Here is a 15,093-nt window from a genome sequence, read left to right as displayed (position 1 = left end):
CTTCACACTATCCAGACTCATTTGACGTTTCTTAATTGAAGAGTCAGCAGTCAGTAAAAAAAACAAACCATTGCAAAGCAGTAAACAGATTTTACTGGGTCATAGTGCAAAGTTTACTAAGCGCAAATATAATATATTCTTAGTGCAAGCATATATATAGTTATATACGTACATTCTTAGTTACTATATATATTCTTTTAATATATTATCTTCTTAGTGTAAAGTTCATTATGCGTCCGCTTGCTATATGCGCAGCAAAGCATAGTTCTTGTACTTAGCTTACTAATCGACTACTGGCATTCTTAGTAATCTAAGCAGTACACTTTTGGAAACCGGCCGGTTATCACCGGGGAATCTAGCGAGCGAAAGCCTTCAATTCCCTGAGTGCTTCTTGAAGCGGACTCTGGACCCTATAGCTGGGATATCTAACGCCGCCCCTTGCAATATCGACCGCATCAGCCCAACGACAAACACAAATTCACCGGGTACACCAAACTCCTTCATACAGTGCGCCACGCCAAACTATGCTGTACATATTGTACATTTGGCAGGGCCGATGCTTGCCTGATAATAATGATGATATCCATGTACAGTGAAACCTCTCCTAAAATACACTTCTTTATAAAATACCCTTCTCTATAATAGTCAGACTGTAAGGAACCGGATCGGCTCGTAGACTATAACATAGGGGGGATTCTCTTTATAGCATTCACCTCTTTATAAGCCTTACGTACACTTTCCGCGGAACCGAACGCATATCTATCGGTGTAGAGAGGTTTCACTGTAAATAATCATAGGGCTATTGATATACCATAAATGCATATTATAGTAAGTAGTACGTGCAAGATTTGAAGGAGATCGCTCCATAATGAGACTTTCGATACACCAGAATACATTTAAACTTTTGGAATTCTGGATCACCCAAGTCCATAAGTACAAGTTATAATTTCAGGTTAACCATAAGTCAGGTTACATTTTATAAGTTACTTATATCCTGAACAGTTCAGGCTGAACTGATAAGTCCATAGCCATAACTTTCCAACCGGATGTTGCGCGCAACCAGGTTTCACGCCTATGTGAACAAATCCTCTGGCTACAGAATAACGTAAAGCAAATCAGAAAAGTGTCTGGGAGTGCGCGACAGCGAAAGCTCCCGTGGATGTACAGGTACACGAATTTGCATGGTGCCATGTACTGGGCCAAATCCCTTAAACTGTTTCAGCATTTATTTGGCATATGCCGCTATGGGCATTAGCCGCATGAGCACAATTGTTGTCAAGACATTAATTTTGTTAAGCATTAAGTACTTATGGTTAGCTACTCACTGTTTTTATTCGAGCATTTTAATTTCCAAATTTTTATTTCAAACCATCATTTGAGCACGTGCTAAAATGCAATTAGAGAAACAAACGCGTTACCCCGCTGTATCTCTAGAGGCAGTCGTTGTCGTAGAAATTCGAGCATTATACTCGTATGTAGTACTTCTGAGTTCTGATAATATCTCGAAAATGGATTCTACAAGTGCAAGCCCATTTAAAACTCGTACAAGTCCATCACGGTTAAATATGGCTTCACATGAGTTACGACTTAGTACTTTTGCGCTTTTTCCGATAGGAAGTTTTACAAGAGCTTTGTTAGAAAAACTGCAGGCGCAGGGAGCGGCAGGCCGGATGAGGTAGTAAGATGTAGCCTACTACATAATGAAACAGGAAAAAGAAAAATACAAAGTATATACGTTTTTCGCGCTTCGGAACTTAGCGAGTTTACACTTTGCAGCAACATCTACAGTAATAATCATGGAATCTGGCTTATTATTGGCGAACGTACTGTAGCCCGTAACAGCCCGTTGCACGTTGTGTTAATGCATGGATATAATTTCCTTGATCAGCACGAGCTGCAATGCGTATGGAAATACACTGGAACTCAAGAAACTCAAGAAGGAGGCGACGCTCGCCCACTGCACAGCCCAGAATTGTTCTACCAGGGAGATTGTGGCCGTTACGATGACTACAAGTTGTATAGATACTGTACAAGCTCAGCACGGATGCATATTGGTTTGCGACTATTTTTAGAATTTTGTTGCCGTCAAATCATGCAGTATGTTGCAACTTCGTTAGAAATAAGCTGTTTCCGATTTTTTGTTACTCGAAGTCGTAGAATTACGTCGTAGTATTACTGTTTAGTGAACAGGGCTGCTATAATTATGTGAAAGATTGACCGAGCTGTTGATACAGCTTAGTGCATTGGGCCGCAAGGTGCGACAGTGAATCAAGTGAAATACTAGAAAACGGTAATGTGCTTTTCGACTTCATTTCAGATCTTACCAAAATCTAAAAAGATCCAATATCAAATTATGAATTGATTGACATAAGCACGGTTTCCGTCGGTTAACCACAAGAAAAACAGGCGAAGCAAAACTGTTTCTTGTGCAAGTGCAGTATAACGTGCCCGTGGTAACAGGTCAGCTCATGTTAGCCCTATGACAACCATGGTAACAAGCTTTTGAGTGACCACCGGCCTGAGAATTCTTAAAATAGTAAAAGGTCATTAGTCTCACAACACCCACCGCCCTAAAAGGATTCTAGAATATGTTAAAGCATGAAAATCGGTTTATCAGGAGCTGAGATCACCCGGGACAATGAAGAGAGGCCGAACCTCTGCAAGAGATGTTTAGTATTCATGTAACCAGTTTACGGAGGACTACATCCGTAACCGATTTATCGGCGTCAGCTTTTGGTGATTAATTAATTTTGTTTTTGTTCGCATCGAGGCCGCTGGCCGAGGCGTGTCTTGTCATTTACGCACATGGGAACAACTTGTCCATGTATGTCTATGGAGTCCCATGGTAACAACTTTCCTTTCCGGTCCCCTTTTTTCCCCTAGGGGCGCATCGTCTCGGTAATAGCGTAACATCTACCGCGTCGTTGCAGCAGTTCTGGCTCACTTGACCGCGTTGAAATCGGCCTACCCGTTCTCCCAAACATAGGTTTTTTAACCTTACTCTGTCACGGTTGTTACGGATGTAGTTAATAAGCTGAGCACGGATGAATATTGGCTTACGACTGGGCATATACACTTGTTTAAAATTCAAAAGTTGCAGTGTGTTCGAGGAGACAGTAGTTAAGATTTCATGGTTAGCAGTTATTCCTGTATAAGAGGAACCAGTAGTTATTTAATAGCAGTTATGAATTTGTTTGAAACCATTTAATTTTAATACGAGTATAAGACAACAGATTGCCTTCGGTTTATTAGATTTACCTGGTAAGAGGGAATGCTCTGCGGTCAACTTGCGTTTGTATCAGCTGAAATTTTTTCTGTTCCTGCATCTAGTTTGGTGACTAGTCAACAAGCGGACGTTTACTAGCCCTATCTATTACGTTAGCAATTTGCACTGTTTCTTAAGAGTTGAGGTCGATTAGGCCAATATCTGATCCCCGGTTCTTCAGATGCTGACCTTTCGCCATTAAAGTTTGTTTCGTTTTTAGCCTCGGCTGCTAGTTTTCATTTTATTTGAAAACTAACTAAATCATTTGTTCACTCGGTATGTGGTCCACAAAAAACGCAGAGGCGAAGCCAAAGCTGTTTCTTATTAAACCCTCATTTGCCCGTGGGGAAAAACAAGCGCATGTTAGCCCTATGGCATCCATGGCAACAAGCCTTTGAGTGACCACTGGGCTTATTCTACTTGCGAGAGTAGAAAAACCACTAGCTTTGTGTTACTCTACGTTTTGAAAAGATTCTGTGAAAATTTAAAGCTGCAGAATCAGTTCAGTGGAAGCCGAGAACATAGGTAACAAAGAGGAGAGGCCGAAAACCTGCAAGAGATGTACAGTATTCATATAAAAGCTGAGCACGGATGAATATTGGCTTACGACTATTTAAAATTACGTCGTATCTTCATGTGTTGGATTGCGGTGCAAAGTCATAATGGCAGACACAGACAGCTACTTATTCAGGATGGTTGCCTGCGGTGAGAATCGTGAAAGATCGTATTGCCCTTTTGCCCCTAAAGTTTTTTGGTTCATGGCGCAGTTGCTAAGTTTCGGCTTATTCTACTGAATTCTACTGAATCTGAGAAGCTGCTGTGGTGGCTTAAAAGTGGGCGAAGTGATTAGTTAAGTGTTCACTCAGCCAGGGTAGCACAAGAAACGCAGAGGCGAAGCCAAAAATTTTTCTTGTTCAAATTTATCATGCCCGTGGCAACAGAGCTGCCCATCTCAGCCCTATGGCGTCCATGGTAACAAGATTTTCAGTGGTCACTGGGCCTACCGCTATCGCGATGGCGAAAGGTCAGTAGTCTAAGAACACTCCCCGCACTGGGAGGATTCTTGTGCAATTTGAAGCAGAAAAATCGATTGAGTAGAAGCGGAGATCATGCGTTACAATCAGGAGAGGCCGAAGGTCTGCAAGAGATGTTTAGTATTCATATAACCAGTTTACGGAGGACTACATCCGTAAATAAATTCCTGGGGTTTGGCATTCGGCGTCTTATTTTTGCGATTTATTGGTTTGTTTACAAATCGAGGCCGGGGGCCGAGGCGAGCCCGTGTGCTTTACGCCTCTAAGAACATCACCATTGTTCACAACACTTTGCATTAATTAGGTAGTGCGGAGCGAAGTCTGAAGCCGAGACTTGCAGGCCCATGGCAACAATTCGTTTGTTGAGGCTCCTGCTGCCCCTTCGAGGCGCATCTGGTTGGCAATAGCGTAACATTACCCGCGTCGTTCTGACGATTCCGGCGCACTTGACCGCGTCGAAATCGGACAACCCGTTCGCCCAAACATAATTTTCTTAGCAAAGGCCGTCACGGCTGTTACGGATGTAGTTAACCAGTTTACGGAGGACTAAATCCGCAACCAATTTATCGGATCGATTTATTTGTCGTTGTATTCGAGGAAGTAGCAGTTATTCAATAGCAGTTATGAATTTGTTTGAAACCAGTTAATTTTAATACGAGTATAAGACAACAGATCGCCTTCAGGTTATTAGATTTGACTGGTGACAGGGAATACTCTGCGGTCAACTTGCGTTTGTATCAGCTGAAATTTTTTCTGTTCCTGCATCTAGTTTGGTGACTAGTCAACAAGCGGACGTTTACTAGCATCATCTATTACGTTAGCAGTTTGCACTTTTTCGTATGAGTTGAGGTCGGTTAGGCCAATATCTAATGCCCGGTTCTTCAGATGTTGACCTTTCGCAATTAAAGTTTGTTTCGTTTGTGCCTCGGCTGCTAGTTTTCATTTTATTTTAAAACTAACCGAATCATTTGTTCACTCGGTATGTGGTTCACAAGGAACGCAGAGGCGAAGCCAAAGCTGTGTCTTGTTACATGTAAACCCTAATTTGCCCGTGGTGAGAGACAAGCGCATGTTATCCCTATGGCATCCATGGCAACAAGCCTTTGAGTGACCACTGGGCTTATCCTACTTGTAAGAGTAAAAAAACCACTAGGTTTGTGTTACTCTACGTTTTGAAAAGATTCTGTGAAAATTTAAAGCTGCAAAATCGGCTCAGTGGAAGCCGAGAACATAGGTAACAAAGAGGTGAGGCCGAAAACCTGCAAGAGATGTACAGTACTCCTATAACCAGTTTACGGAGCACTACATCCGTAACTAATTCGTCGGCGTCGGGTTTAGTGATCGGCGTTAATTTTGGCGATTTAATTTCGTTTTTTTGCGCTTCGAGGCCGGTGGCCGGGGCGCGTTGTTTCCTTTACGCAACTGAGAAGATAAGTCACAACACTTTGCATTGACTAGTACAATACTTAGTCTGAAGCGATGTCCAAAGCCGCGACATGCAGCCCCATGGCAGCAATTTGTTTTTGGGGGCTCCTGCTTCTCCCTAGAGGCGCATCGGAATGGAAGTAGCGCAACATCACCCGCTTCGTTGCGACGATTCTGGCGCACTTTATTGCGTCGAAATCGGCCTACCCGTTTGTCCAAACATAATTTTCTCAGCAAAGGCCGTCACGGCTGTTACGGATGTAGTTAACCAGTTTACGGAGGACTACATCCGTAACCAGATTCGGGGCGCATTTGTTTCGAAAAAAATTTAGGAAAAAAAGTAAGAAAACATAAGAAACATAACGTCGTTGCGGCGATTCTGCCATTTTTGACCGCGTTAAAATCTGCCTACCCGTTCAGTCAAACACTGCTTTTTTAGGTTAGAACGTCACGGTTGTTCCGGTACAGTTCTGTGCTATTTTTCCTAATATTATTCGAGCCGAGGCCGAGAGGGCCGATCTGCCGTGCAAATGATTCTCGTGCAAGCTCGTGTGCCTATACTTTATGTTAACCGGTTTGGAGCGAGGTCGGAAGCCGAGACTTGCAGGCCCATGGCAACAATTTGTTTTTTGAGGGTCGTGCTCCCCCTTGAGGCGCATCAGGTCGGCAATAGCGCAACATCACCCGCTTCGCTGCGACGATTCTGGCGCACTTTACCGCGTCAAAATCGGCCTACCCGTTCGGCCAAACATAATTTTCTTAGCAAAGGCCGTCATGGCTGTTACGGATGTAGTTAACAAGCTGAGCACGGATGAATATTGGCTTACGACTACTTATTAGCGTTTGGTTTGCTTTTGCGCTTTCTTGTGCATTGTTATGCGTTTTTCTTGGGCATTACTGTAAATTATTTTGCTGCATCGGTGCCGGATCAGTTTGTGATTTCGGAGAAAATTTAATTTTAAACGGAAATGGTATTCTGCAGCTTCCCCAAGGAATTTTTTTCCGCCTTTCTAATAATATGGAGCTTAACTGTCAAATTTGAGTGTTTTTGGTGTTTACTACCAGTCTACCACCCCAGTAAATGCAGCGCTATTTTATTACTTTTTCCTAAGACTGTAGTTGCAACTCACTTTACTGTATCAAAAGAACAAAAAGCTCGTACTCTAACAAGCTGTGTCTTGTTACAGTACGAGAGAATACAGTAATTGCGCATAGGCGCATCAGGGACTTACTTACACCGAATTCAGCGTGCACTTACATACAAAGTATGCAAAACCGCGCCCGTTTTCACGGCTTTGCGTGTAAGTCTGTCCGTGTTAACCCGGACGGTGTGCGCAAAACAGCCAGGACGCACTTACTTCAATAGGCGACGCTGACATGTACAATTTATACATGTTGTTTGATGCCGATATTTATTGAAATTACTGCTTTTGAGACATTTTTTCTGACGTCAAAAATATAAATACCTTAGCTCGCAACTTAAAAATCTCACCAAGCTGGCCTTATACACAGCACAGCAGCAAAACGGCAGTTATTTTTCAAATATCTTTCTCTGGGTAGCCAGATAAGCGGGAACCCGCAGCCCGATGAAAAAGAGTAATCAAAATATGCTCTGAAAGTTTTGGTTGGAAGTAGTTCGATACTATGACAGCCATAAAATAATAAAAATAATCATTCGATTGTCTTCCTTACCATGCATGGCTATCCAATAAATAAAGGCTGGCAAGAATCAAACACAGTGCCCAGTAGGTACCGCTGCTTTAACAACAGCCAGCTGGCTAGCCAGCACGCAGGGTTCCCCGCAAGATAACTGAAGAGACGTTAACAACAATGTTTTGCAGATTTTCCAAGAAAGCGGAAAAGATCTGAAATTTTTCCAGCTACTTAGCATATCTGCATAACTTGCTCAAATACTTATCCACAAAATATCTGAGTGGGTACAGGGTAAACAACACATGCCTGTAACAGTGATAACGATAACAGCTCAGTCGCAAACAACTGGGAACCCAGTTAGCAGGCTACCCTGCACGATCTCCGGCAATAGTTAAATGAGAAAGCTTTTCATACGGAACAGCTTTTCATAGGGCCATTTATGTGGATAAATATTTCAAAAATTAACTGAATGTGAAAGAATACTCGGATTAAAATAAGTAAAGAACACAGCAAGCAGGTCGTGATTTTTCTTGATAGCTTGAAGTACTGAATCTATACCACGTGGTTTCGAATTTTGCCATTGGCGGTGGGCAGCTTCGATCTAACTCAAATGTTGACCCACCAATTAAAATCGTAGAAAACCGAAGTTTGTAAGTAAAAGGGCGTCGCTTAGACCCGTTACAAGGTACGCCCATCTGTGTAACGGCTTTCGACACCGCCCAGCGACAGACTTCGAGCAAAAATGGACCTACATCCAAGCCCAGCTAATCAGGCGTTTTTCGAGCTTCGGTGTAAGTAGGTAAAGGGTAAACTTTGTAGGTAATTCGTGTTGGCGCACGGACTATAATATAGTAAGTACAGTGTGACCGTGGTAACAGACCAGCCCATGTTAGCCTTATGGAATCCATGGTAACAAGTTTTTGAGTGACCACTAGCCACACGATTCTTAAGACAGCAAAAGGTTATTAGTTTCACAACACCCGCCGCCATGAGAGGATTCTAAAATATTTTGAAGCAGGAAAATCGGATTAGTAGGAGCTGAAATGAGGCGGGACAATGAAGAGAGGCCGAACACCTGCTAGAGATGTTTAGTATTCATATAACCAGATTACGGGATCTACATCCGTACACAAACTTTTGCGGCGCAAGTTTGTTACGCAATCCACATTTCGCAAAGGTTGATCGCATTGGTCCCAGCCGCTAAGAAAACTAGGAAAACTAAGAAAGAGAAAATCCAAGAAAACTTAAGAACCCTAAAAAAGCCTAAGAAACCTAAAAATACTAAGAAGCCAAAACAATCTAAGAAACCTAAGAAACCTAAGAATACCTAAGAACCCTGAGAACACCTAAGAAAACCTAAGAAATATAGTATATGAAAGAATACGAGGTATACCGATCACGCTGGTGGGATTAACTGCGATTAATTTTTTCCCATGTTTTTTAAATTTTCAATAATTTGTAACGTGCCGATGCTGAAGGCCGCGGTCTGTCTCGGTTTTTCCTAACGGTCCGCGAACAGACAATGCATTTACCATGTATGTCTATGGGGGCCCATGGCAACAATTTGTTTTTTGGGACTACTCCTTCCCTTTTGGGGCGTATCGATGGCGCAATAGCGTTAGAACATCCGCGCAATAGCGTAAGAACATCCGGATGTAGATAACAAGCTGAGCACGGATGAATATGGGCTTACGACTGGGTAATGTAAATAAGTGAGTTAGGATTTTTTGTTACTCGAAGTCGTAGAATTACGTCGTAGTATTACTGTTTAGTGAACAGGGCTGCTATGATTATGTGAATGATTGACCGACCTGTTGATACAGCTCAGTGCATTGGGCCGCAAGGTGCGACAGTGAATCAAGTGAAATACTAGAAAACGGTAATGTGCTTTTCGACTTCATTTCAGATCTTACCAAAATCTAAAAAGATCCAATATCAAATTATGAATTGATTGACATAAGCACGGTTTCCGTCGGTTAACCACAAGAAAAACAGGCGAAGCAAAACTGTTTCTTGTGCAAGTGCAGTATAACGTGCCCGTGGTAACAGGTCAGCTCATGTTAGCCCTATGGCAACCATGGTAACAAGCTTTTGAGTGACCACCGGCCTGAGAATTCTTAAAATAGGAAAAGGTCCTCTCACAACACCCACCGCCCTGAAAGGATTCTAGAATATGTTAAAGCATGAAAATCGGTTTATCGGGAGCTGAGATCACCCGGGACAATGAAGAGAGGCCGAACCTCTGCAAGAGATGTTTAGTATTCATATAACAAGCTGAGCACGGATGAATATTGGCTTACGACTGGGTTAAAAAATTAGTTTAGATTTCAAAGGCTGTAGCTTATTCGAGGAAGCATTTTGTTTGAAAAAAGTTGGTTTTTGTGTAGGACAACAGATTTTGCTTAGTTTTTTGGATTTGTCAAATGACAGGAAATGCTCTGCGGCCAACTTGCGGCTGTATCAGCAGAAAATTTTATTATGCATAAGTTGCGGTGTATTCAATGGAGTAGTATTCTATGTTATGTACAATAAGGGCTAGCGTTCAGTTTATGAACTAGGAATACTCTGCGGGGAGGCAGCATCTTTTTGTCGTCAGCGAATGTTCGGTAGTCAGTTTCCGGGGGGTACAGCTGAAGTTCTTCCTTTTTTGGTTGTTTGGGTTGGTGCCTCCCCAACAAGCGGGCGTTTAGTGGCAATGTCGGTTGCGTTAGCTGTGTGAACTTCTTCTTCCGAGTCCGGGTCCATCAGGCCGATTTCCAGTGCCCAGTTCTTGATGGTCAGTGCCGGTGAACTTTCAGAAATGTAAAAATATGTTTTATTGTAGCCGGATTGGAGACCACCATTGTTGTAGCTGGTGTGCATAAGGTTGTGAAAGAAAACAATTTTTTTCTCGTAGACGGCTGGGATGAAGATGGTAGCCTTTAAAGATAATTTAGTTAAAGGTAATTTAGCATATGCAATTTTTATGGTTTGTTGTTTAAAAAAATGCAGTTTGCGGCTTACAAGGTGCCCCCATAAATCAACTCGTAGGGCAAGGCCTGCGAGCAGTCCCACACTTTTAATGTGCGAAATGCTCGCTCTCCGTTCCTTGTTTTCTTCTGGTTGTCCAAGTATCCCACACTTTCCACGAAGGTCATGTAGTCTAAAGACACATGCAGTAGTGTTCAGTAAACCTTATACTGTTAGCTTATATTATTATAACGTAAATTTTGATGCCGCAAAAGGAAATATTGTTTCTGTTATCAGTCAGTATTGTCATATCAGTATTGTCATGTTATAGAATTATTATTTTCATATTAAATTTGTGACAGATTTACTTCTTACGCTTTAGATCGGCATGCTCATGAGCTTGTGATAGTGGCGTGATAGTTTCGATGTCAACTGGATTCTCAATTGCCGACTCAATTAGTGTCTTCGCTGTCGTATAAAATTGGACCAATACTGATGCCTCCTTTCGGAAGTTCGCCTTCAGTTCGCTGACGTCATAGAATTTCATCCGATAAGTCTACAGAAGCAGTGTGACTGTTTTAGTGTTGAAAAGGTTCCGGCTTATTGTCGAAGGTCACCTTTTATATATATGGAAATAGTTAAATGGAAATCGGTTAACTTCATATACAAATAAATTAGAATTGATATATCTTTAATAAATCTTAAAAAAATTTGGGACAGCGACATCGGAAACTATTTACCTTTCCAACAATAAGTTGCTGCAGCTTTGACACGTCACTGTTTAAAGATGACAGTATTGCGCTTCCCGAATGATCAGAAACCATAATATTAATGGCTTCACCACCGTGTGCTGTGCTATATGGCGCCGTGGTGTGAACGACAGTAAAGATGAGCGGTCTGGAAACAGATTACTGGATATATTCGTGGATATGTTTGATTAAAACGTTGGAGTAAGTTAAGTTAAGATTATTTAAGAGAATATTTTTGCTGTACTTGTCGTGTTCGCGAAAGTTTTTCCTTTCGTAATTGGCGATGAACGATGACACGTTAAAATTTCCCGGAAGTTGCAGTCCGGTTGTTTTTGGACGTCATTTGTCAGCTTTAGGTTGGTAATAGACACACGTAACCTAAATATAGGTAACCGACACTTAATTATTGTTGTCAGTGTATACCGAACAGTGAGCGAACTTTTTCTTGTGTCTTTAGGACGTTTTATCTGTATTACACTGCAATAAATAATTACCGGATGGACGAACAAAATGGCCCTCTCAGTTTTTGTTCCATTTTGTTCAGCCACCCGGTACTACTTTTCCTTTTACTCTCTGTAGCCAGTCATGTTTCTCTGAACCAGTTAATTAATAAATAGGTCTGGATAAAATAGGTACAAAGTGTTCTTTGCATCACCCTGTACAGAAGAATAAAAATTTAACATCACTGAAAATAAATATTCAAAATTAATAAAATGAGAAAATGAGAAAATAAGGAAATAATGAAATAAGGAAATAAGGAAATAAGAAAAGCAAAAAATAATAAAATAGGAAAATAAGAAAAAAAGAAAATAAGAAAAATAAAATAAGCAAGTAGGATATTGATGCACTGTACAGTAGTGGTACTTCAGTTACTCGTTTCCCTATTGCGCATTGTACTGCAACGTTTTTTTCGTTTAGTGTTACAACGAAATTAAAATTAATGTGGCTTCAATGGCTATGTGGGAGTCCGGCACTGTAAGTGCATAAATACGGCAATACTGTATCCGCCCGATAGATTTGCAGAACGTCACGATGTACAAAAAAAATTGCTAATCACGGCGCTACGTTTCTAGTATTAATAACTATTCCAGTTTCTTAACATACTGCCTCACTATTCGGTGAACAGAGTTAACTAAAATAGTAGCAGTGATAACAGAACAGAGTGTATGTTTTCTCACTTGCTTCCGCTACCCAGGAGGAAAGCCTGTTCAATTTGCACGAAGGACAGTACGATGTCTTCTCCTGTCTTTTCCATATTCGGAGTTCGAATTTTAAATTCTGCAAATTAGGATAACTAGTTTTGTTAAATATCAACATGTTTCTAAAGTTAATTCATTTTTATTACGCTTCATCATAATATGGTTTTGGAAAGACTTCAAGGTAGGTGTTTCATGTGTGCCTTATACATACTGTTTGATTGCGTATTCCCATCGCTCAGGGTAAGCGTCACCCATGCCCCACTTTTCTCGGTTTTGGCCACTTGAAACACCGTGGCAGGATCAGGGAGCTGTTCGTTCTCGAAGATTAAAGAGATACTTCCAGGCTGGAGTTTATTGGCCATTGCTAAATATGTATTTCATTTAAAGGATAACAAAATGCCGTATACGATCTGTAAGAATCTGGTTTTTTTTGGTTAGGGAAAATACTCGTAAGTTGCTCTTCAGTTCTTTATTAATGTACTAAATTGGGCTTACCATCGTTGGTTGCCATGGTGTTATTTCGGAGGCTGTCTTGATTTCGATCACAATTGTATCTTGTGGATCCATGAAACTGTACGAGAAGAGTCGTGACCTTTAAGTTGAGGAAATACTGTAATTTTGCCGGTTTCAATACACTGAATGAGATGCCTTCGCATACTGCCACGCTCAAACGACAGTTCTACCGGATTTAAGTCGTTGAGGATTGCTGTTGCAAAAGCGATGCAAAATTTTCCACAGTCAACTCCATTAAGCTGGCTTTGTACTGATGGATGCAGTAATTCCATTTCACAATTACTTGAACATTCGATCTTTGTAAGACTTTGCTGGTCAGTATGGATTCGGGATATAGAGTCGTATATAAGAATTTCTTTGTCTTTGCGCAACGCTAGCTGAAAATGGTTGCCATTTACGAACAATATTTGCAAAGCGGAATCCCCGAAAGAACATGTGTTGGCAGTTGGTTGCAGGTGCATTTCGGCCAAGTAGTTGAGTCCAGAAAAAAACGGCTTTGCTTCGCACAGCCTTGATCGGTTTTTCTTCTTCAGCAAGAATATAGCTGCATCGATGACATTTATAGAAATCAAATAATCGTTCTCGATGTCAGTTTTATCTTTTTCGGAAAGCTGCATAGTTCTCATCCACCATTTGTTGTTAGAAAATAAATTCTCAGGTGGGTAGTTTATACCTGTAACTGGATCTTTCTTCAGCGGTTCTGCAGGAGTACAATTCATGCTTGTATCGGCTTTTTTTCCGTTAGATTTTTTGTTGCTCTTTTTATGTATGACTGGAAATACTTGGACCTTAGACGGACCAAGTATATCAAGAACCCATTGTTCTATTAACACTGACAAACGTATGTTTTCGATTATTTTTGAAACAAAGAAGGTAGAATTTAAACAAGATAAATTAAGAAATTGATTTTGGGAATTGATTACAATAATTACCTGTGTCGAAATACAAGAGGCGGTTCTTTGACCATATCAGGAAATGCACTCTTCATTTTTTGTAAAAACTGCGCGATTATTAATTCTTTGACAAAATAATAACTTTGAAGAAGGCAGCTTTAAATGGTTCATTCCGGAAAAAAACCGTTATGTAGCACGCTACGCTTCGGTCATGCAGTGCCCGCAAAAAGCGAGTGCACTTTCCTAGTATACGTATCCTTCATGTATCCTGCTGAATACAGGTTTGAGGGTAACTGCAGTAAGCAACTGCAGTATCCCAACGCATCGTAACGTATCCTTGCTGTATCCGTCGAGTAACCCGATATTTTCTGGCCCTAATGGAATACATTTGGCATGCATGGCGGATACTGCACAGATACGATGGGATACTGCAATTATTAAAAAAAAGTAGAATATAGATATGAGGAGACGCATGAAGGATACATAGAGGATACTGTGGCATACGGTGGGATACTGTGGATACAAGTAAAAACACAAGCCCGAAAAAATTTAACGTACTAACCATGCCATAGGTGAATTTTGTGACATGTCTTATACCGCGCGTCCTGATGGAGGATAACGTTTTCTACACAGTGCAACGGCAATTTAACGCCGACCAACCCACCGACAAGGTGGACGATGACCCTAGAAGTCCCGGATCGCCGGTCACCGTCCAAGCAGGAGCGCAACTTTTTCTCCATGCCATATAAATGCATTATTTCATTATTTTATAATTTTTTTGTGTTGCGTCTTCCTGCTCGATACTCGTTCTGTTAACCGGTATTTCGAAATAATATAAGAGGCGAAGCAAAAGTTTTAGGTGAAGGCTCCGCATACCACCTTTTACCACCTTTGACTCCTAGTACCACCTTTCATACCACCTTTGGCTCCTAATACCACCTTTTGTACACCACTTTTGACTCCGCATACCACCATTTAATTTTTTTCCAGTTGGTTTATCATGAAATAATAATGGTACCTGGGACATCCGATTGGTTTGCCTGTGCAGCCAAGTTAAAGATCGGCTCTTCATATAATGCTGCATGAGAGGTTATTCAATTAAACCATGATTTTTATGTTTACCGGCTCGCCTATGTAGTTTTAAGGGTTAGAAGTTCTTTCTTTTCACAAAACTCCACTATCCATTTTCGGATACTTCTTTCCAGTGTGCGATGTTTGCAACGTTGACAGTATAGACTGCATCCAGAAAAAGAACCTCCGGTGTGTGTTCGTACTGTTTTTCCATAGCGTCGATTGCGGTACTGAACGCCTTCGAACTGCCGTCTTTTTGCAGCTGGTATACCGAAAAAATTTGGATCTCGCTTCGTGATACCACAAAATTCACTTGATAGCAGTTTAACTTCTGCTTAAAAT

At 41.2% G+C, this 15,093-nt stretch overlaps 1 protein-coding gene across 1 annotated transcript; it reads right to left on the bottom strand.

Annotated features, from left to right (window-relative positions):
* Positions 1-10,006: 10,006 nt before the first annotated feature.
* Positions 10,007-11,449, bottom strand: LOC129587380 (uncharacterized). Its single transcript, XM_055481103.1, has 5 exons — positions 11,320-11,449; positions 11,067-11,223; positions 10,702-10,882; positions 10,381-10,519; positions 10,007-10,296 (listed from the first exon to the last, which is right to left on the bottom strand). The coding sequence occupies exons 2-5, from the start codon at positions 11,148-11,150 to the stop codon at positions 10,155-10,157; spliced, it is 546 nt and encodes a 181-aa protein (XP_055337078.1). The 5' UTR covers positions 11,151-11,223; positions 11,320-11,449; the 3' UTR covers positions 10,007-10,154.
* Between the last annotated feature and the right edge of the window lie 3,644 nt (positions 11,450-15,093).

The sequence above is a fragment of the Paramacrobiotus metropolitanus genome, unplaced genomic scaffold (assembly GCF_019649055.1).
Source record: "Paramacrobiotus metropolitanus isolate TYO unplaced genomic scaffold, Prichtersi_v1.0 Parri_scaffold0000024, whole genome shotgun sequence".
Classification (NCBI taxonomy): Eukaryota; Metazoa; Tardigrada; class Eutardigrada; order Parachela; family Macrobiotidae; genus Paramacrobiotus; species Paramacrobiotus metropolitanus.
The sequence above is the reverse complement of the archived record's forward strand: the minus strand, read 5'-3'. Positions and strand labels throughout refer to the sequence as shown.

What these genes read in the sequence shown, in the direction of transcription:
- LOC129587380 (XM_055481103.1), bottom strand. Translation starts at nt 11,150, where the DNA reads ATGGTTTCTGATCATTCGGGAAGCGCAATACTGTCATCTTTAAACAGT. An exon ending in AGCAACTTATTGTTGGAAAG is followed by an intron (nt 10,883 to 11,066) that starts GTAAATAGTTTC and finishes CTGCTTCTGTAG; the next exon opens with ACTTATCGGATGAAATTCTA. An exon ending in TGAGCATGCCGATCTAAAGC is followed by an intron (nt 10,520 to 10,701) that starts GTAAGAAGTAAA and finishes ATGTGTCTTTAG; the next exon opens with ACTACATGACCTTCGTGGAA.